This window comes from Triplophysa dalaica, chromosome 2 (genome assembly GCF_015846415.1).
Source record: "Triplophysa dalaica isolate WHDGS20190420 chromosome 2, ASM1584641v1, whole genome shotgun sequence".
Taxonomy (NCBI): domain Eukaryota; kingdom Metazoa; phylum Chordata; class Actinopteri; order Cypriniformes; family Nemacheilidae; genus Triplophysa; species Triplophysa dalaica.
The window spans coordinates 16,414,621-16,437,906 of NC_079543.1; the positions used below are offsets into that span (position 1 = coordinate 16,414,621).

The window sequence follows — 23,286 nt, forward strand, 5'->3', positions numbered from 1 at the left end:
CACCGAGCCTCATTAGCCAGTTGAAACCGGTTAACCGATTAGTTTAGTTTTAGTTTAAAACATGCAACGCTATTTCTAAATATTTTACGCTATTTATTTATTATTAAACAGCCATTTCGAGCCGAGCCTGCAATTTCGCAACTCTGCCGCATCTCTCTGCCGCTTTGCCTCCCGTTAACACACACACTGCCCCGGCGTCTTACTTCCACTCACGTCACTTTTTTAAAATCCCCTACAGCGTGAAACATGAGTCCCGCAAACGCGGCGGACAAATGGCTCCTCAGTTTCGAAATGGTTTGGGTAACTTACAAGTTGATCGCGTTGAAAATAAAGTCGTTTGTCTAGCATTAAAAGCTCATTTGAAGCATTGCCGCGGCTCATTTAAGAAAATGACAGCTCCGAAGAGGTAGTTCTAACAATAATAAAGAAAGATGATGATTCCTGTCGTCTGCCCTGGCTCTAACCTCGAGTGTTTTAGCCTGTAGCCTTTACTTTTCGCAAACCTTGTGAGCGCATGAACCCAAACGCTGTGACCTCGCGCCAGGCGAGTTATGAAAAATTGAGTGAGGGATTTGTTCACTTCACACAAAAAGATCTTGGAATGAGATGGCTAACTGTAACATCAGTAGCGTTTAGTCCACTGTCTATAATAGCCCAATTTAGAGATCACTCTAAATTTTAACCGACAACTTTGATCGGTTAACGGTGTTATGTTCAACAATCGGTCAAACGGTCATCGGTTAACATCCCTAATTCCAATAACGATAACAATAGTGATCAATCGATTTCAGATAATCTTTTGTTACAGACAAGCTATGAAAGAAAAACAGATGTGAAATTGGTTAAATTTCACCATGTGATGAGTTTTTCCAAAACACATCACACATGCATTTTTTACTTGCCACATATGATCTGGAAGAGCTGGGTCTGAGAAAATGGGAGCTTCCCACATTTTCCCTTCAAATTCATTGAAGACATGACGCCATTTGAGAGAGTTCTGCAAAACAAAAATAAAACCATTTAATGACATATCAAGACAATAAAAAGAATGACTAAAATATGTTTAAATAAATTCGATTATATAACCAAATACATTTTTGCCTATAGTCCGTGTGAAATCAATAATTTTTTTTGGGTGTTATTATCAATATGCTAGTCTTAGGGTTATCTATACGTAGGGTTGGGCATCGTTTTGATTTGAACGATTCTGATTCCGATTCTTCCTCTCGATTTCGGTTCTTTTCGATTCTCGATTCCGATTCTTTGAGGGGTGGAATCAAAACCTGTCACAGGCTCATTTCACAGAGGAAATTTTTATTTTGATTCAATAATGAGTAAATTAGAAATGCCTCTGCACCAGACAAAAAAACAGATGTATATATGCAGAACTTGCACCCTGGTCTGGACTCTCTGGACATGTATAAATAAACTCAATGCATTAAAGCTCACTTTAAAACACCATTGAGAATTTGTATAATTTTCTGGTGGCGGTTAAAATGGTTTTAAGTTAAAAAAAAAGATTTAAAAAAATGATGTATATAGCATTTTATATGCAGCTAATAGCTACCTTGCTTTCTCTATTCATATGAAAATACCCCAAATCGCGTTGGTCCACCTGAAATGATTGACAGCTGTAGGCTACAGCAAATGAGAGCGCGCTGATCATCATACATTGACGCGAATCAGGAAGAGCAGAGACAGAGCTCGCTGTGTTTGCTGTTTGAGCTCTTCAGATCGCATAATGAATAGAAATGTGATAAAATGATGAAATATTTTACAAACATGTGATAAATCATTATTTCTCCAAATATGCGCACCATTGGACTAAGAGCCCTGGCGGATGCTATTGCGTATTTGAACACAAATACACCGGAGAAGACGTGAATGACTGCTTTATTAGTGATGATTTCTATTCAAAATAACAAACGTTACCAAACAGAATCAAGGACTGGAACTATCCCGTTATATAATAATTATTTTGCACTCCTGGCAACGTTACTAACGTTGGTCGTGCAGGGTTGCCCGAGGAGGACGAGACAGTGGACCACGCAGCATGTCGAACACGCTATACATTCCTTGTTAATTCTGTACACCAAGCAGGCGTCGGTGTTTACTCATATTTATAAAACTGCCAGTTCTGGTCCTTGATTCTGATTGGCTGAGCAGAGTTCTAAGCCGTTATAAAATACCCCGATATATAACGGCTGACCGCACCACATAGCCTAAATATCTTTTTATTTACTTTATTTAATGAAACCTTGCTAAGCATATGGAGTAACTGTTTTATAAAAGCAATAAGCTTCGCGAAGCCGTGGGTTACAGTGCATTTTATAACAGCTAAGGGGGTTTTGGCACTTTGCTTCGCGTCGTGCCTAACAACGCCCCTTAGCTGTTATAAAATTCACTGTAACCCACGGCTTCTTTGGGTTTATTGCTAAAATCTAGAGCTGTACACTTTCAGATTAAGATATTTTCTGTTCTCAGTGCATTGCTGTCCTTTAAAAACAAAGCATTTCTTGTAAATCAAGAATTATCACATTAGAAAATCATTCAAGAAAAAAGATGAAAGCCAATCAAATGTTAAGGCGAGACACTGCAGGCAAAAACATCGTTTTTTTTCCACTGGTCAATTTTGAGATTTTGGGCTATTTGTCTTCAATAACATGTCTTCTTTCAGACTTGTGGTGAAAACCCCCCCAAAATACACATTTAGGTCTTTATTTTACTACACTTTGTCTATTTACGCCTGTAGATTTCGCCTAAATTCATCAAAAGTTGGCGTTCTAAATCAACATGCTGCTCCGCGATCGCTGTCTTCTCCCTGTCATCACACACACCATTTGAAAGCTCTCTCTCTCTCATGTACATTGTTGTCGGATCCAAATATGGTAATTTCCTTTTTATCAGTGACCAATCGTGAAAGTACAATGGGTATTCTAAAACCGAAATCTCATTGGCTGATGTCAATTTCTGACAACGTGATTCGTTCAGATGCATCACGTGACGTGCTCTGACACTTCCAGAGTGTTTTTGACTGTTTTTCTGTTCATTTGAAGGCCATAAATGCTGTGTTATAAGTTTTAATGTGATTTAGGTAGTTTGTATTGTTGTTGCTAATTATTTGATAAGATGTTGTGTCTGTAAATAGTTTTTTTTTTCACTAAAAAAAGTATGAATTTTTACATTACAAATCTTTAAATGTGTCATTCTCCAGTAGAAACATCTCAGCCTATGTAGCACATATGTACACCAAACTTTCCAGTTATACACTGGAGGTATTTTGAAGATATTTTCTGTGGGATTTGTTAATAAATCATTCCTGGCCTGATTTATGTGACATTTTAATAAAACCAATATGGCGAAAATTGATTTAAGGCTATGGACAGTATATTTTGATTTCCTCGGTAATTAAAGCATATATCCTTTTTTTTTCATCTTGTCTAAACAATATGAAAAAATAATTTTGCACCTGGCTTTATCATATGTTCAGATCTATCTATCGAAAATATATGCATAATTGCGCATATTTAATGATATAATGCATAATTTGCATAATTTAACATACAAATTTCAAAAACTTGTAATACATTATTTTTATATACTTGTGTAAGTAATCAACTGAGGAAGTTTCATGGTGATATCTATTATTTAAAAATTTTAACATATTCACCTGTAGTGTCTCGCCTTAAAAAGATCAGTATAGTAAAATATGATTTCAAGTGGCCAATTATATTGGACAAATCATCACCTTGGAATTACATGGTTATATTTGCATTCTGAGCCATTTTGAGATAATGAGCTTCAGAGTTATTGCAGTCCATTCTGATTAATGGACAGAACATTTTTGTTTTCTAAAAAAAAACGTCCTAAAATGTAAAAAATTAAATAAAAACACCACTGACGTGCAGCGTCCTATTGAGCCAAAACACCCACCAGGTAATTGTTGGAGAGGAGATAGTGAAGCAGCCAATTGGCATATGGGGATGTTTAGGAGACCATGATTAACAAGAGGCCATTGGGTAGATTTGGCCAGGATGCTGGGGTAATACCCCTGCTAATTTTCAAAAGGCATCCTGGGATTTTTTATGACCACAGAGTCAGGACCTCTTAGTAGTCTCACTTAACACATCTTCCATAACTCAAAATGAGGAATAAAAAAAAGTCTGATAGAACCTTATAATCCCAAGGTGACAAATTAATGCAATGACTGGAAAGAAAAGTACTTACGCAGACATTGTTTTTTTCACCATGTCGATGTCATCAACTCCTCCAAGTCTTGTCAAATATGCTTGCTAAAAATAAGAACAAAAATAGTCTGTAAGAATAATTATAAAAAACTGACATAGTAAATTCAATGCATTAGTAGAGTGTAGATGCTGTATTGCGTTAATAAGTGTTTCATTTTATTATCAGTGTTGCCTCCTTTGTTCACTGTTACACTACTGCATATATTGTGCATTGGACACTGTAGTGTTGCTATGTTTTGTAACATGAGCCGACACTATCAAAAATCACTCTTACCGCATGAATATCACACCCACGTCAAGCAAACGTCGGCCACATAATTCAGTGAAGGAAAATGACAAGCAGCAGCTTCTAACTCGTCAGTAACCTTTTCACTGGTGAGTTTATTATATTTTAGGCCAGTGGTTTCCAAAGTGGGAGTCGCAGAGTGGGTTGCGGGGGGTCGCGAGATGATTTACAGAAACATAATTTTTTTTAATATGTTAAAAAATGTTCTAATGATGCGATTATAAATTTAGGATAATTAAAATAAGCTGGAAGTAAAACTTTGTTTGCTCCGATTAATTATGACAGCTTGTTCGTATTCTGTCTGTACGCATTTCACAGTTATGGGATGTATTTGTTTTTGTCCATAATTTGTAAATAAAATCGCCTGGCTTAGAGATTGTGTTCCTTTTTGTTTTAGCTCTGTCATTATGTAACCAAATCGCAAATCCTCAAGCTGTCGGAGGAAAACACATAGAGGAGAAAGGAGGGGGGGTCGCGGGTCGTCAGCAGTCTTATATTGGGGGTTGTGGTCTGAAAAGTTTGGGAACCCCTGTTTTAGGCGACCGTTATTTTAGAATCAGACCTGCAAACTCAGAAGGCTGAACAAGGTGATACATTTCATATAAAAACATTGCTCACATTGGCCTTCATGTATGAGTGAGTGTGTGTGCGCGCGAGTGAGCAAGGAACAATGTGTGTGTGTTTGTGTTTGCGAGTGACGGCCCGCGATGACTGGTCGGAAAGCAACGTGTAGGCTGACATGTTTCTTGTCCACGTCACGACAAGATTTTAGGAGTCAAAATCGTGTAATCTGACACTGTGATTATCGTAACAGACACAAAAATCTTGTAATCTGAACCAGGCATTATTCATCGTGTCAGGGTGTCTGTTGTGATATGTTCATCACGCGAGTTCATATCGCGATGACGATGAAAATTCAATGTATCGTTCAGCCCTAATGTATGGACATATCTAACTCTGGGCGATACGCTGAATAAGCAAAAGTCACAAACAGTCGGCATGTTACTTTAAGAATTGTGCTTGATTGCATTGATATAAAACTCACCAAGGCTGCTCTTTCATTTTTATCTTGCAAACGAGACTCCAATTCTTGCAATTCGTTCACGCTGTTGGCTGGCTTTAGAGTAAATGCAGTAACATCCGTTGTTCTGATTGCGACTTTTACCAAATCTCTTATATCAATTAACATTTGAAGAACTTTCCTCTGGAATTCTAGGATGAAGGGGAGTGAGAACAGATGTTATTAGGGTTGGACAATAACTCGTTTATGCATGTTAAATTAATGTATGGGTTACATGACTTCAACCTTTAAAGTGTAAATTGCACGAAGATAATGCAATGTGTTTATTAAACATAAAGATAAGAACCGACTACCATTGTTTTTTATACCAAAATGCTGAATATAATATGAAATTTGGAACTTTTAACAGTGGTTTTAAGCACTCCCGCTCCCTTCCACTAGATGTGGCGTGACGTCATAAGAGGAACTCACTAGTAGAGTTACCCACAGAGTCAATAGTACGCTAGCAGCTCTATTCGCCTTACATAACTACAGAAAAGTTGGTTGTATTATTTGATAAAAAAATTATGGATAAAATAACTCAATTGTAAACATACTCGTGTGTGCTACTTTAAGGGCACTGTGATCCTTCCTGAATTGAGAATAAGCTATTCGCAAAACAAACGGGTTCAGGCGCGTCAGATCAGCCAGTCGCAGGTCGAGCTGTTCCACTAAACTCCAAAACGCGTTCACCTCATGGCAGCACATACTCTCCACTGCTGATTCAATTGGGTGGCATAGCCCACACAAACACAGTGATGGGGACATCGATCTCTCTTTTTCTTTGATATTCTTTAATACAGTGTTGAATTGTTTGTCTTTCACTGCCAAGATATGAAAGTGTGTAAATGTCTGTGAAAAGGTTCCATTAATAGAACTAATAATAACGATAGATAAATAAACGGATTGTAGTTGGGTCTGTGATCCATATGGATCAGGTTTCTGGGATTGGCATGGCTGTTATCCATATGTCTGTACAGCCGCGGGTCAAAATATCCATCTTGTATTCTCATACACACAGTTAAGCATGTCTGTTAGGTGAATGTAAAAAGTTAAGAAATCTGACATGCTTCATTTTTTTGGGTCCCTCAGGCATGTGATCAGCTAGAGACAAAAAGGAACATCTGACCACGTCCACAATCCACACCCCCAGCAATAATTAAAAATATATATTTTAGCACATTAAAAGATATATCTTATACAACAGTTCGACGGCACAATTGTGTAAATGAGAAACAACAACAGAGCATCTTTAAAAGCCCTCTTCTGTGCAAGCTACTTCCGTTCAAATCTGTAGAATAAACACAATTATGTTATTTTATGTTTAGACCTAATTACTTTAACGCATAATGATCCGAACCATGAGTTTTGCGATCTGTTTTAGATAGATAGATAGATCCATCCAACAAGCAGAGAACCACAAGGCTGCAGTCTGGGAAAAAAAGCAATGCAGTTTCCGTATTCAATACTACTTACTTTCCTCTGGCAGAGGAAAGTTTGACATCTTTAATTTTGGTGTTGAGGCATTTTGGAAAATACTGGAGTTAGCAGGCTCTGATCTCTCCCTCTCCTTATCTGCACTCATGGACCTTACTCTCTTGCTGGACTTATGTGGGCGTCTACTCAGATGCTGGCTGTGGCTTCTCTGTAAACCCCCTTTTCTCCTGCCAATTATGAGGGGAACATCAATATAACAATTTTTTAATATTTTTGGCCACATGTGTAGTGTAGTCACAACCTATGTACTGCTTATGTTAACACCAGATACTTCACACAATGCTCCCACGCTTGTGTTCATGCTCTATTTGATGCCTATTTAAGGCTTTTAATTACAGCACGAATTAGAATGAAATTAGAATGTAAAAGTGTCTTATGGCCAATTCACACAACACAGAAAAACTTCAAACAAACACCTATGGTATGAATCAATAATTTAAAATTTCATGCAGGCTGTAAACAATGTTCCTAGTCATAGGCTTACCTTTTACTGTCCTTTCGGAATTCATTACGAGATGATGACATGCTGCATGACCCACTGTCTGAGGAACTCAACTGTCTACGTGACATGAACTCAGATGGACTCCAGATACAGCTGTGTGAGAGTGATTTGCTATGGCTTCTCCTCTGCTTGCCATGTGAGAATGACTTACTGGGGCTTCTTCTGTCATTCCAGCGAGACTGGCTAAGGCTTCTCCTGCCATGTGTTGAGAGAGACTTATTGGGGCTTCTTCTCTTAATGAATGATGGGGAGGGGCTGGGGATTCCCTTGCCATGTGATGAGAGGGACCGGCTGGGGCTTCGCTGCTTGCTGTGTGTGGACGACCAACTGGGGCTTCTTCTGCCGTGTGAGAGTGACTTTTTGCTGGTGCTTCCTCTGTCGTGTGAGAGAGTCTTGTTGGTGCTTCCTCTGTCGTGTGAGAGTGACTTTTTGCTGGTGCTTCCTCTGTCGTGTGAGAGAGTCTTGTTGGTGCTTCCTCTGTCGTGTGAGAGGGACTTTTTGCTGGTGCTTCCTCTGTCGTGTGAGAGAGTCTTGTTGGTGCTTCCTCTGTCGTGTGAGAGGGACTTTTTGCTGGTGCTTCCTCTGTCGTGTGAGAGTGACTTGTGGGGGCTTCTTCTGTCATATGAGAGTGACTTTTTGCTTGGGCTTCTTCTGCCGTGTGAAAGGAATTCAGAGGTATTCTTAAGGCTGTATGCGAATGGTCTAGGACTGCTTTGGCTTGGATGGATGGCAGCAGTACCCCCATTTTCTACTTATTAAAAAAAAAAAAAGACAATTATGAACAAATACTACAAACTAGGGCTGGTATATATATATAAATAAATAAAATTATACCTTGATATTTCCCAAAAAATTACGCTAATTCAATACATATCTCTATGTTTGCGTTTCTTTTTAAATAATAATTATGAGAAATAAATAAGTCTTTTGCCCCATAAAATAATAATAATTTAAGTAGAACAGCTATTGTTACAAAGAAAATACAATATAGTTTAAATTTAAGCATTAAAAAAAAAAAAATTCTAGACCAAGTGATCACTTACTGCTTTTTATTAAATGAACACATGTAACTGAAGTAATCTCTGTCTATATTATGAAATATCGCAACCGCACTAATGAAAGCTACCTCACGTTTGGTGCATTCTTTTGGGAACGCATGCTTGAATTAAAAATATTCGATATTTCCAAAATTTACATCGTCGCTAAAATTATTGCGATATCGATATATCTCCCAGCCTAACCTTAATCTTCTAAGTGTCCTGGCAAATCCCAAAATATACTCAATTTTAAGTCTCTTAGAATGGGGTACAAAAAAAACAAAAACAAAACACAATACACTAAGCTAAAAAGTTGGCACATAAAGCAGGCAAATTTAACAATAAACATGAATACAAGAATTAAATTTAAGCTCTTCAAGAAAATTGTTTAACGTACCCCAAACAGAATTTACATTCTTCTGAACCTTTTTAGGCACAGAGGGAAGAGGAGGAAGATCATCTGCCGGAGGGAGGGAGGGAGGGAGGGAGGGAGGGCGGGGCAGGGTGGGGGGTACAGACATTATTAAAACTTATTAATAATGGAGGAAAAATAATGCCTTGGCCAAGATTTCTTAAGTTTAGGACTGTGATTGAGAATTATTTTTTAAGGGTTGGTTCACCCAAAATTGATAATTCTGTCAGTAATTACTCACCCTCATGTTGTTCCAACCATGCAAGTCTTTCGTTCATCTTCTGAACACAAATTAGAATATTTTTGATGAAATCTGAGAGCTGTCCCACTCCTCCATAGGCTTTCAGAGGGAATGATTCTTGCTGGGCCAGAAAAGTTATTAAAGAGATCGTTAATGGCTCAATCTTAAGTTTATCAATCGACGAGAATACTTTTTGTGCACAAAAAAACACACAAAAATAACGACTTTATTCCACTATTCATTTCCTTCTCTCTGGGCCACGAGTTCACTAGTAAAACAGCGCAGCACGTCTGTGTTGCACGTCACCACGTAGGCTCACTATTGGCCGACGCTGGTCATGTGTGTGATGCGTGTGTAAGACTGGAAAAAGCTTTAAGACTAAAATAAGAACTGTAAGAACTTTTGAAATTAGAAAATGCCAGACAGTCTGGTTGAAGAGCGACCACTCCCTGAGAAGACAAAGGACCTTGCTGGAAATTAACATTTCAACACCTTTGGTTGACCATTTGGTCTCACCTCTCTCTCTCTCTCTCTCTATCATGCTGGGACAGTCGACTCCCACTCCCGTTCCCTTTTACTCACCTGAAGCTCATCCAAGAATTTATCTGTTAAATGCAGGGCTCTAGACTAACGTTTTGCACTGGTGCGCCTAACTTTTTTTCTTAGGTTCACCAGCACAAAAGTTAGGTGCACCCAAATTTTCGACCCCATTGAATTTAATGCATTTAACATTTAACTGGTTTTACCAGTTCACTTTGTTTTAAATGTCCATATAGGCAAAATTACTTGTCAATGATTAACTAACAATCTGGCTACACTTTTTTACTGTCCGTCATTTTGACTGACAGGCTCGTAAAAATCCGTCATAATCTATTATTACCCGTCACTATGGTGCAAGGTGGCGTTATTTGGAAATAAGTATGTTCGGACGTCATCCCGCTGTACTTGCGTCCCGGAACTTGCCCAATAAAGCCGTTGTTATTTATTTTCATTTATATATTTAATCTTTTAATGTTTATGTTCATATGTGATTGTATCGGTGAAAACCCAACACATGGTGCAAATTTATATATTTTGTATGGAACTAAAATTATGCCTGAGGTCGTCTGAAGCGCTATGATGTTCAGGAACGGAATTTGGAGAAAAACGTGTTTAGAGTTCAGTTATGAAAATAAAAGCACAACAGTCCAGTATCAAAAGTAAAAAACACTTTACAGTGGTAAGAGACTTACTCTAATAACAATTTAGTAAAAAAAAACATTTCCTAGTGTTGAAGTTTATAAAAATACTGTACAAAACCGTTGGAATAAAACTAAAGTAAGGAAAATGGTGTAGGGCACATTTAAAGAACGAGAGCTCTGCCGTTATCACTACACAAGGAAACATTACGGACAACAACTAATAAGCAGTGAAGCAAGTTTTACGTAGTTTATCATGTGCATAGTGTCTGGACTTTTGATCATCACTTGTATGTTTTGCGATCGCGGTCCGGCTCGCTTGAGCAGTGGAGCGGGCATAACTCCAGTGCTGTAGACGGGGAGCTCTGTCATCTCACGAAAACATTGTATAAAACAACTTTGCATGCCATAGTTTACACAGGACTGGCGGGAAATGTGCATTAATACTGCTTCATTATTCAAGTTATGTGGTTTACTTTGATAGGTGAACTGTCTTTCCCGCGTCCCAGCGCAACATCCGACGGGTTTTCCCAAATCGCATCTCATGACTAGTCAGTACAAATGACAACGACACGTAGGTCGCTTAGCGAGCATATCATGCTGAAGGAAAACGGGGATTGAAAAATTGCCCTCATTGTAATCTGCCAGAATGATGGGCGGCCATCCGATTTTTCCGTCACTGGTAAAAAAATCGGTCAATGACAAAGAATTTTTCGATTACGCGACCTCTGGTTCACACACGTAAAGGAATATCTGGACACCGGCCAATCAGAGGGGGGTCCGCTCTTCACTATCTCTGATTGGTTTAGACCACGATATTATAATGTCTGTATGTTGTTGAATCACAGGGAGACTTTCAGAGTTGCGGAGACTTTTTTCTCCCTCAAACGGCTGGACGCACCGGTGCGACCTCTGATTATTTAAAGTCGCACCATTGAAAAATAAGGTTGCATATGCGACCAAATCGCACTCTAGAGCCCTGAAATGTGAATAATTCTCATACAGTTTTATACATGTTTGATATCATTTGAAATGTCTCAGTGGGACTGGTACGAAGGTTTCATTCCCACAGAAGTAAATCAAAATGTAATAAAGCTTATCAAGAGTTCTATCAACGATTCTTTTCAGGAAAATCACGATTCACTATTTTATCACGATTCTTTTTCAAGTTGTTTTTACTATTTTGCAAGCGAATGAGAATTACAGCCAAACTAATGTCCATATATTATAAACAAAACCTTATATATTCTGTTCAGCACAAGACAGAAATGAACATGTTTGGAACAACATTAGAGCAAGTAAATAATGCCAGAATTTCAATTTTTTGGTGAACTATCTCTTTAAGGACAAGCGGCTGCATGTTTACTATTATATTACTGTCTCTTTAAGAGCTGCGACACGCATTTAACAAGCAGACCTCTCTCTATTTTCTCTGTTTGCTTTCAGTTTAAACATAACCAACTTTTTCTTATGTAAACCTTTGTGTATATTTACCAGTATTAGCGCAATAAGACTCGAAAGACTTAGTCCAGTAACCAGGCACTGTTATACAGGTTTTTATACGCTTCTGGTGTTTGTGCTCAGAAAAGCGCATGTTAGAACAGCGCATCATCACGCGAATGACATGTTTAACCGTTAAGGCTTTAAAGCACACGCAAATAATGAGCTTTTTGTGAACTGCAGTGTCCCGTTCCTCTGCGTTAACCTTTGATGCGAATATAAGTCACGTTGTACAGTATATGTTGAGACGGAGGCGCCAGAACTGCAACTGATAGTCTGCACGATACGACGACATTCCTTTAAAAGCAGATCGTGGAGACATTTTAATCATCCACACCCCTACGTTCATCACCAAGTCACCCAGTTCAGCGAGCAAAATGTTTCATCCACAGTTTTGCCGACAGAAACAAATGTCTTTGTTGCTCTGGTTGGTTATTGCGCCATACTATTGTGTGCAGACGGAATTTGAAAGACAACCGTTTATAATTCTAAAAAATGACTACCTCGTAAAATGGCAATTATTACCTTTTATACCTTTTAATGGCCTTAATTTTTACTAATTTGATTTACTACCTTTTAATACTTTTTAAAACCCTGCGGACACCCTGTATTTAGGGAAGTGCAGCCCGAGGATCGTGGCCATTCTGTAACCCAGATAAGCCCTTGGTGCGAAGTGTAAGCAAAACACTTCGCATCATGTATTTCATAACGTCAAGGTTATTACATCTTCTTTGAATTGACTATGGAATTGACATGATACATTTACTTGACATAATAAATTGTACACATTGATTTCATCCTAAATCTCTGACATTGTTTTCATTTAAGAGTTAAAGGAATAATCAAATGTATTGCTAAACTATATAATTGACCAATAACAAATTGGACAATCTTACCTAAATATTAGGTCATAATAAAACAATTATGATATAAATGGAGTCAGATAAAGCTTAAATGAAATTAAAACACTTTGCCACGCGGAAAGGCGGTAAGGTGTGACGTACAACACAGACGCGCTGCGCAGTTTTACTAAGTAAACCGACCAGAGGCCCAGAGAGAAGGAAATGAATAGTGGAATAAAGTCGTTATTTTTGTGTGTTTTTCTGTGCACAAAAAGTATTCTCATCGATTGATAAACTTAAGATTGAGCCACTGTAGTCACTTGGACTATATTGGACAAGAATCATTCCCTCTGAAAGCCTATGGAGGAGTGAGACAGCTCTCAGATTTCATCAAAAATATCCTAATTTGTGTTCAGAAGATGAACGAAAGACTTACATGGTTGGAACAACATGAGGGTGAGTAATTACTGTCAGAATTATCAATTTTGGGTGAACTATCCAGTTGACTAAACATTAAAGATAATGCTTGGTCGGCTAAAATTTTATTAGTTGTTTAGTTCTAGAAGTGATCTACTCCTTTACAAAAAAAAAGTGTTACATACTTGTTTGCTGATAAGCTTGGGGGTTAGTAACTGCCAGTGCTTCAGATTCATTTACCTCAACATCAGGGAAATCACCTGCAATAATAATCATGAAATTCAAATTAAAAAAATGAGCGCATCTACATTTGGAATAACAAACTTGACCGCACAAGAGACATGATATGTGAACGGTGAACATTTGATAAAATGATAATGCTGCCTAGCTACTTCAACATGACAGCACAATAAAGGCTAATAGTAAACTACCTACCCATTTCATAGTCAGGGTAGTTCTTTTTTTTTGCCTGCCTCTTCTCAGAAGTCTTCTCTTCCTCTGGGCAACTCAGTTCAGCAGAGGTTGTAAAATCATAGTTGTCACAATCCTTTCGGTTATCTGAAAGCCATTATTATGCACAGGAATTAAAAAAGAAAACCAGATGATTTCACTGGTATTGGTACCGAATACTGACATTTTGGTACTGTGACAACACTAATACATACACTTTCATTAAAATCAATTCCATCATGCGTGATGCTCATAGTTCTTTTAGCCTCTGCCATCGTACATTCACCAGGCATTGACACACACAAGATTACATACCTGACTGAAATTTTACTTTTAAGAGAGGAAATGTCATCCATCCATCTTCAGGTTGTTTTAAGCTTTTGATGGCTTTTTTTTCTCCTTGCTCAGGCCATAACACAAAACCATTCTTCACCCAACAGGATGGTATAACGTCTTCCATTTCAGCGTTACCTTCCCTCCAAACAGCTCTGGCCCACATTATTCTGGTCTTCTACTGTACAACAGAAAAACATAAAAACAATCCGGGATCACAGCATGATTAATTAGAACAGGACAGAGTTTCACAATGTTTATAAAAAATGTCTTATGCCAATTTTCCACTGCATGGTACAGCACGGCTTGCTTTTGGAGGGTTTTCCACTCAGTATAGTACCTGGTATTTTTTTTAGTACCACCTCAGCTGAGGTTCAAAGCAAACTGTACTGTTACCAAAACGTGACGTGTAAACCTTGCTCATCACTGATTGGCCGAAGAGACTTGTCACTATTGAACTTGCGACACAAAACACCAGACTCGCTAGATTTAAATCAGCACAGCCAGCGAAGGACAACTAACAACTTTTGTTTGAACAAACGCACATATTTTTAACAGTTTCAATTGAGGAATTACAAAAATCCCTTTCGTTGTTAGCCGGAGCAGATCCAGCGAGAGCCTGATGAGGTGACGCAGAGTGAAAAGGTTTTTGTTGTTTTTGTTGTGTTTGCGGTGATGTCACGGCAGTAAACCCAAAACTACATATGTTCCCGCCCACTTTAAAGTGGTACTTAACTTCAGTGGAAACACAAACCGAGCCATGCCGAGCCTGGAAAAGGGCCAATAGGCTGGTGGGGCACGGGGGCAGGCGATTGCGATTAAAACTATAACTTATTTTACATAAATTACAATTTAAATTAATTTGTGTGAAAAAAAACAATTACCATGTCTTTAACACAGATTTGGAGTCCCCAGACAGCTCTTAGTGTCTTTCACTGCCATGAAGCATCGGTATAAGAACGAATCCATTCCCATAGGGAAGACAAACCACTTTCTTATTCAGATCCTTCTGCTCAATGAGCTTTCTTTTCCCCGGTCTTCTTTCATCCTTCAGACGGGCTATGTTTATGAGCTTGGAATCACACGGACTGTCAAAGAAACTCTCTAAACTGTCAAGGTGGAACAAGTCACACACACACATTTGATCAGATCTCTTTTCCTTGACAAATGCAAAGCCATCTTTAACCATAAAACAGGAGTCCTTCGTTTTTGTAGACACAGATGCCCGGTAGGGTGCTGGTATAGTATGAACTTTGGCATTATCCATCTCAGTGATTCTCTTGTAAAGCTGTGAAATTGGATTTGTTGCATTCCTGACACTCTTCTTTAGTTTGTGCAAATGGTTTTCGAATGGAAAAGCACAGATCTCGTTTAAAGACGTTCCAAAATGTCTAACGTCTTCTGCCAAGTGGATAAGAGAATGCACATTGTACGACGGAAAGACAGGGCTGTAGAGTTTAGTAGATGTTTTATAAAAGTGCATCAGCAGTTCTTCAGCATAGGATGTATATGCCTTCCTTGTGTCATCATTAGCGTCCAACAGTATGGACATGGCAACGGTCAGTGTTAGAAAGTGGTGGTAGAAGCTGTCAGGCAACACATCACGAAGAACAACAGGTCCAGTATAGAGTAAGAATTGCCGGAATTCGGTTGCTTTCCATCTTTCAAGAGAAGCAAGAGAACGTGGCTGTCTGGCAAATTCCCTTGGGAGTTTTCCGTTGAGAGAGTCAAGCTTGGATGAAATCTCTCGAATTTGCCTCTGCGAAATTTTGCACTCTCTCGGACCCTGTTTCAAAAAAACGAGTAAACGTCTTACCACCCCTAGACAGACCAGATGCATGTAATCCAAGACAAAAGATTGTATACATGACAAGCCTGCATCTACAAGGGGTGAGAGTCCATTTTGGTGGAAAGGGTAGGACAAACTACTGAATTCTTCTTCTGTTCTTGACAAAATCTTCTCTTGTGGTTGGTAATTGTAGACCAACCTGTGGCTCACGTAATTTCCTTCAATAGTGCATCGCTCGCAACTATTGTACGCATTGTGCCCCTTTATGCACTTTAGAAAAGCTCTCGCTGGAGCATCACAGATGAAAGCATTGACCTTAACATTTAACGTTTCACGTTTGATTGAAATTCCATCATGCTGAAGCCTAGTGAGCTCTTCAAGAAATTCCGACATGAAATCCCTCAGCGAATTGGGTTTTCCATTTCCACAAAACACGGCAACAACAAATGGCTGAAACCTCTTCACACTACACAGAATTGGCCAAATCTGGACATTAGATGATTTGAACAACGGCAAACCATCAATGTTAAAATTGAGAAGGACATTATTTTCTCTCGACATGATTTTCTTTGGGTACTGTGAACATATTTTCAGAAGCCCAGACTCAAGACCGAAATACATATATTGACCACCACACAAATTCTGTGCATCTACATGGCGAGGCGTCCCCAAAAGTGTTCTGGCATCCTTAGGCAGCCGATGTCCATGTTTTCTCAACACAGAAAGGAGCTCATCTACAGATGTCCGTGTTGTTCTGTTCCGAACCGCCCATTTCGCCAAATCACTCCTTAAGTCACTGATTTCATCTGAAGAGGAGCCTGTTTCAGTGTCATCACTTTCACTGCTGTACTGCTGGTCATCCAGATCAAAATTCTCAAGATTACTGTCAGCAGTACTTCCTGCACAATCTTCTCTCAGAAGGTTCTCAGAATTGATGGTTGCATCAGCCCGAGCAGAAACAAAAGAATGATCCTCCGAGTCACTACTAGAAAGCGCCATTGCAAGTAATTCGGCATTTTGCCGTCTCCATTTTTTATGGTACGCCATCTATATATATATATATAAAAAAAAAAGTATGAACTTCAAATGTCATAACTAGAAAGTACAGGACACAAATAAAACTATCTTGAAAATTGTGTAAAAATATAAATATTATTTTGGGCTGATTGATCTTTTCCACAGTGGGAATGATGGTAAAAACCGGTCGATTAAAATGTAATCACTTGTAGTTTTGTTAAAGTCTGTGTAAAGTAAATTTTGAGAATTGTAATCACATAAATGTTAGAAATGCATTGTTGAAACATGTTACAAAGACTGTGAACTGCATAATACTTGATGGTGGAGTTATAAAGTTTTTCACCATTTTCATGAGCAGGATTTATTGGGCAGGGGATCAGTGACGCAAAGGAGCCACCGAGCACTGCCCTGACATTGTCGGACTCATTTCTGGGCCCTAAAAAATTTTTTTGTTTGGTTCCGGTATCCGACCGACCGCCAATTTATGTGCGACCCAAACTTATTTTATGAGCTTGGGGAAGAAATAATACAAATTAAATAAATACACAAATAAAAAAGCGAACTATAATTTACGTTTTTGTACAGCACCGTTTTTGTATGGCACTCTTGCGATGCAAGACAGAGTCCTGGGGCCCGTTTCAATAAGTAAGTTCAACCAACACAGAGTTAAAATCTGAACTCTGAGTTGATTTACTCAGAGAATCGCTACTCTGAGTTTTCAGTTTCAGAACAGCTGATTTGAGGTAGTTCAATCCACTCTGAGTAAGTTCACTCTAGGTTACGCGCGTGCAGCATGGCGATGAAAAGCCATCATCAATTGAGTGAAGATAGCACGATTCACCATGGCAACGGCACATGACAAAAAGCGATCTGTTCATTTCTCGCCAATCGAATTGAAGGTGTTACTAGCGTACAGTGAATATGAGCACATATTTTAGAAAAAAGAGCAACACAGCCGCAGCAGCAAAAGAAAGAGTTGGCGTGGGAGAAAAGTGCTTCACGTATTAATGCGCAAGTTTATATGTCAATCACTTTTATATTTATTTTGTTGGAACTGTGAAAATGCAAATTATATTTAACTCTCTCGCTCTCATGTAGGTGCAATCCTTCTGCAATAAAAAGATCTTGGCAGCAGCTGAATATGAAATATACGACGGCGTCATAAAAAAAAAGATTTCGAGAATAAAGTCGAAATGTTACGAGAATAAAGTCGAAATGTTACGAGAATAAAGCCGAAATATAAAGTCGAAATGTTACAAGAATAAAGCCGAAATATAAAGTCGAAATGTTACGAGAATAAACTTGTCGTATTTTGAGAAAAATCACAGAAATGCTAGAAACAATGGCTGTGGAGGATTTCGTTGAATGCTACTTTAGATTAGGATTTAGCAATAAGGAAATTCTTTGTCTTTTGGTGCATCATCACAGAGTTATAATTAGTAAAAGGACACTGCAGCGGTTATGTAGGAAACTGAATTTATTCAGAAGAAAAAATCTGACATGAACTACAAATTAACTTACTGATTCAGATGACGTGCTTAAACATAACTTCAACTCTTAAACTACAACTTTCACGAAAATAAAATACATATTACGACGAGTTTATTCTCGTAACATTTCGTCTTTATTCTCGTAACATTTCGACTTTATTCTCGTAACATTTCGACTTTATTCTCGTAACATTTCGACTTTATTCTCGTAACATTTCGACTTTATTCTCGTAATCTTGAATTTATTTTATTTTTTAACATGGCACTAAAACGCCGTCGTAGAAATACAATAACATCATTCATTCAGGAAAGTTTAAAGAAATAAAATGCTCTTTCTAGTAGGATGCCTGATTTGGAAATGTTAAATATACTTCTTAAACTGGCCTTAAAGGGTAAACGTCCAAACGGGGCCTCACGATTCTCTCCCGAAATAAATGTAATTCTCTGCGAATTAATGCAGATTCCTCCTCTATGGGTTCCTGAATAAACGAACATGCCATTTTAAGGTCTGTGTGACTAAATTGAGCGCAATTAGGAACACAAATCAATAAAAAAATGACGTATGCAATTTCGACACCGCTCGCGCTTCGAAAAGGGGGCGGAGATTGTAACAAACCCTGGGTTTGCGGAATAAAACCTGCTCCCGACCAGGTTAGGTTCACGGAGTAGGTTACTCTGGTTACTCACTCGGGGTATAAGATCCCTCGATTTCTGAAATGGGCTTGACTTACCCCGCGGTCGCCGGTTTGACATACCTCGCGTTCTGAAACCAAAAACCCTGAGTATTCCGTTTTCTGGGGTTAACTTACTCTGAGTTTGCACTTACCCTGCTTTCTGAAACGGGCCCCTGCACAGGTCCGATTTTGTAAATACGCACCCGCCCGTTCCCGCATTCGACCCGTTCGAACCGCATCCGACCCGTTTTCCGACAGCAGCACTAATCAAAATCCGCATCGGACCTGACCCGCTTAAAACAGAACCGAGACCCGACCCGCACCGGAAATAAAAATCAGTTTAGCCAATCACATTATAGACACACTTACAAAAATGTTTATTGCCAATCCATACAGAGGTTTTTACACGACAATTATTATTTACAATTACATGATAATATTTTCTTAAGATAACTCACAATTTCTCCCACACACTGGACTTAATTTTTGATGACGTATTGTCTTTTGTGTGAGAACACTTTGTGGACTACAACTCTTTGCTGCTTTCGACACGTTTGTTATACGAATCTGAAGAAAGAACAGCCCATTTGGTTTGAATGGTGACTAGGGATGTCAACGATTAATCAACGATCGATTAATTGTCTATGATGCATTTAATCGATCAGACTTATCAATCATCGATTAAGCAGGTTCATGCGCGTGCCGAGAGATGTGCAGCACGCAAGTGAGCGCGCCGGAGTTATGTTTGGGACCATTTTACACCATCATGAGTGACTATAAATTTGCGTGTGCATTCACACCCTTTTGTTTTGTGCAAATGTAAGTTGCTATAGTTTATTTTGTGTACGCCTATCTATATCTGATTTATCTCATATTGGATTAGTGATGGGAAGTCCGGCTCTTTTCCGCGAACCGGTTCTTTCGGACAGTTTGTTTCAATGAACCGGTTCAAAAAACTGGTTCATCGATTCATTTACGCCAGAACGTAATGATGTACTGTTATGACTTACGACGTTTGGTCGGGATGAAAATAGACTTGGCTGAACATTTAATGAAGACACTTTAAGTCATTAATTATCATCACTTAAAACATCACCATGATCTGATAAGTTTATCACATTTAAGTTTGGCAAATAATGCACACAGATACAGACAAAGGCAGTAATATGCAAGCGAACGTTATAAAGTGAATAATCTGTTATTTATTTGTTATTAAATAAACTTACGTTTTGTCAGATTGCCCCGCTCGTCGTCGTCACCCGTGCTTATTGTGTGCATACATTGTTTTTTCTAAATTCCAAGAATTGTTTTAACTTCAGAGTGAGAGAAGCCTACTAGTCTTCACACATACGCATGCGCAGTTTATCAACTCACTAGCGCTGAACAACCGGTTCACATTTATATTTTTACGAATCGGATGTCTCCGATTCGATTTTGTGACTCAAGATTCTCTGCGAGAACGATTCAATCCGCTTGTTTCGTTCCTGTGCATGATGATAACGTTTAGATTTGTATCATCTTGTTTAAAAATGAAATAAGATATGTTCATGAAAATACCATGGATTCAACATGAAACAAATGAATGTGTAGTTTAGTTTTACAAACTGATAGCCTAGGAATTGTTTTCAATCTTTAAAGTAATTATAAAGCAAAAAATGCACAACAATAATGCATTTTAAGCCACGTTAACATATAAATAAAATACAAATAGTTCTGACAATTATAAAGTGTGTTCCCTGTTAATTTTTTTATGCTGCAAATGTAGTTTCTTATATGTATAGTATGTTTTGTATGTAATTCTACTTTGGTAAAAAGCTAATCTATGTAGCTGAGCCAAACACATTTTGTGTTTTACTTTTTTACAGACTGTTTCACAAATTTGTCAACTATTTTTATTTTTCATAAAAACACAAACACGCACGCACGTGCATCAGCTGAGCTCATCAGTTGAACCGGCCTGGCTCACATCTCGAACGTGTCCGAAAGACAGTGAACCAGCTCTTGGTTCAATTAATGTACTGGTGATCCAAAACCTGTTGCAACAGATTCTTGAATCATGAACAAGAACCGCTCTAGCGGGTGCATGCGTGTGTAACTGAGGAAATATGTGGATAAGTGCTTTCTGGAGTCGCGAACCGCTTTGAGCGATTCAGTTCGATTTGGTGAACTGGCTCGACCGGCTCACTATAAAGAACCGGTTCAAAAGAACGATTCGTTTGCGAACCGGCCATCACTATATTGGATGCATTTGGTTAAGAATTAACGCTAAAGCGTGATCAGCTTCAGCGCGCGCAGCTCAAACGACACTGCACGACTAATAATGACTATTATGTTACATAACATTATAAAGAGAACAATATTGTAATAAAACATTTTGAATTATTTGGGTTTATTTGCCGTGTCGCGTTGCTCCAGGAAGAGTGCGTCCACAACATGAGTAATTCTGAATGGCACGTTAGTTCAAGTTCACTTGTGCATTCACGTCATTTTGTGCAGATATAATTTGTAATATTATGTTTATTTTGTATATAATCTGATTAATCTAATATAGGATGCGTTTCTTTGAGATGAATAACGCGCTAGCAAGGTGCTCCAGTTTAACGGTAGGCCTATTCATTCAGCGCGCGCAACTCAACAAGCTGCAACGCGATTAATAATAACGATGATTAATTTGAGATGGTCATATTACATAACATGAGAACACTATTTTATTAAATCATTGTGAATTCATTAGGTTTAGTTGCCGTTTGTGCGTTGTTCCAGGAAGAGCACGTCCGCAACAGTCACACATCTGACAAGCATCATCTGAGGCAGCGTGACACGTTGTAGTCGTTATATTTGATTATTAAATAATTTAATTAATTTATCAATCACATCAAAACATTTTACAATCCTACTAACCATTGTTATTCATTTGATGAGGAACATAGCGTTTTGAGCAGGATTTTCAGACCCTGTCATGCTGTTGGCCATATGCCACTGCAGTAGCAACGATACTATTATTTGCTCAGACAACTTGCAAAACAGTAAAACTAACATGAAAAAGAATCGTGATAATATTGTGATTCATATTTAACACATAAAATAAAATAAACTCGATTGGATTTGTTTCCATATCGCCCATTCATGCTCTTTCCTTAGGCAAGTCTCGCTTCCAATCTCGCGATATTACCATGAATGGACAGTAATGACGACGACAAACGAAAATTTAGCTTATGTACTTTACACTTTTTTCCTGAAATGTTGTATCTGTGTGCACACGTATAATGTCGTATCCCTTAAAATCGACGTAGCAACCGCAAAAGCACAAAACGACACTGAAGCGGCACGAGTAACGTTAGGCCTCAATCGACAGCTATAAAAGTAACGTTAGCCCTCCGCGACACAAATGTGGAAAAGCATTCCCTGAATATCGAGTTAGTAAATTCATTCAACAAACTGTGCATTTACAATTTTCCAAGAACTGACATAATGCGTTTAACTCATGACCTTGCGTATATTTGTGAAATCAGACTTACCTTTTTGATCCCGCGCCCTCGCAGACAACTTTCTTTCGTCCTCTTCCCTTGGCCAGACCAGTCTCGCTTCAAATGACGTCCTCGATCAGAAAGACGGCCAGGATAACGGTCATATTTTCAAACATAAAATGGCGCGCACAGTTTCATTGGCCAGTTTCATGAATGACAGACAGATTAACCAATCATAATCAACGCAAATAAGGTTGAATAACCAATAGGAATTGTTTCAGTGTGGTAAAGCAGCGCAATCTTTTATTGCTGTTGATATTTATACCAGAAGGGTCATGATAAAAATGTAAACGGATAACAAAACAATAATAATAATGATCTTAATAATTTAAAAGGCAGAAATTATTTATTCTGTGCATACATTAATTGATTCAACATATGGATCTTGTAAAAAAAAGTTGATTTATAAGTGTTTGTATTACCCTTTTTCAACCATTTAGCATTTCAATCAATTTGAAACAACAGCTGTCATTATTTCAACCATATTTCAACGTTGAAGGTCGGTCATGTACCGGTTGGTTTTCAACCATTTAGCATTAAACGTTATATCAACGTTGTTTCAACGTTGACACAACAACTGTCATTATTTCAACCATATTTCAACGTTGAAGGTCGGTCATGTACCGGTTGGTTTTCAACCATTTAGCATTAAACGTTATATCAACGTTGTTTCAACGTTGAAACAACAACTGTCATTATTTCAACCATATTTCAACGTTGAAGGTCGGTCATGTGCCGGCTGGGAAGTCAATAAAAGCATGGTTGCACTGTTTGTTTGCTCTCGTCC

General features: G+C 38.4%; 1 protein-coding gene across 1 annotated transcript in view; it reads right to left on the minus strand.

Moving 5' to 3' along the window:
• Positions 1-22,562, minus strand: part of LOC130434122 (serine/arginine repetitive matrix protein 5-like) — a 28,208-nt gene extending 5,646 nt beyond the window's left edge. The window contains exons 1-10 of the mRNA XM_056764076.1: positions 22,491-22,562; positions 13,985-14,180; positions 13,655-13,777; positions 13,405-13,479; positions 9,027-9,089; positions 7,575-8,343; positions 7,070-7,257; positions 5,579-5,745; positions 4,228-4,292; positions 903-997 (exon numbers count right to left, since the gene is read on the minus strand). Coding sequence (XP_056620054.1) covers positions 903-997; positions 4,228-4,292; positions 5,579-5,745; positions 7,070-7,257; positions 7,575-8,343; positions 9,027-9,089; positions 13,405-13,479; positions 13,655-13,777; positions 13,985-14,168 — 1,729 coding nt within the window. The 5' untranslated portion in view covers positions 14,169-14,180; positions 22,491-22,562. The remainder of the gene's footprint in view (positions 1-902; positions 998-4,227; positions 4,293-5,578; positions 5,746-7,069; positions 7,258-7,574; positions 8,344-9,026; positions 9,090-13,404; positions 13,480-13,654; positions 13,778-13,984; positions 14,181-22,490) is intronic.
• Positions 22,563-23,286: the final 724 nt, after the last annotated feature.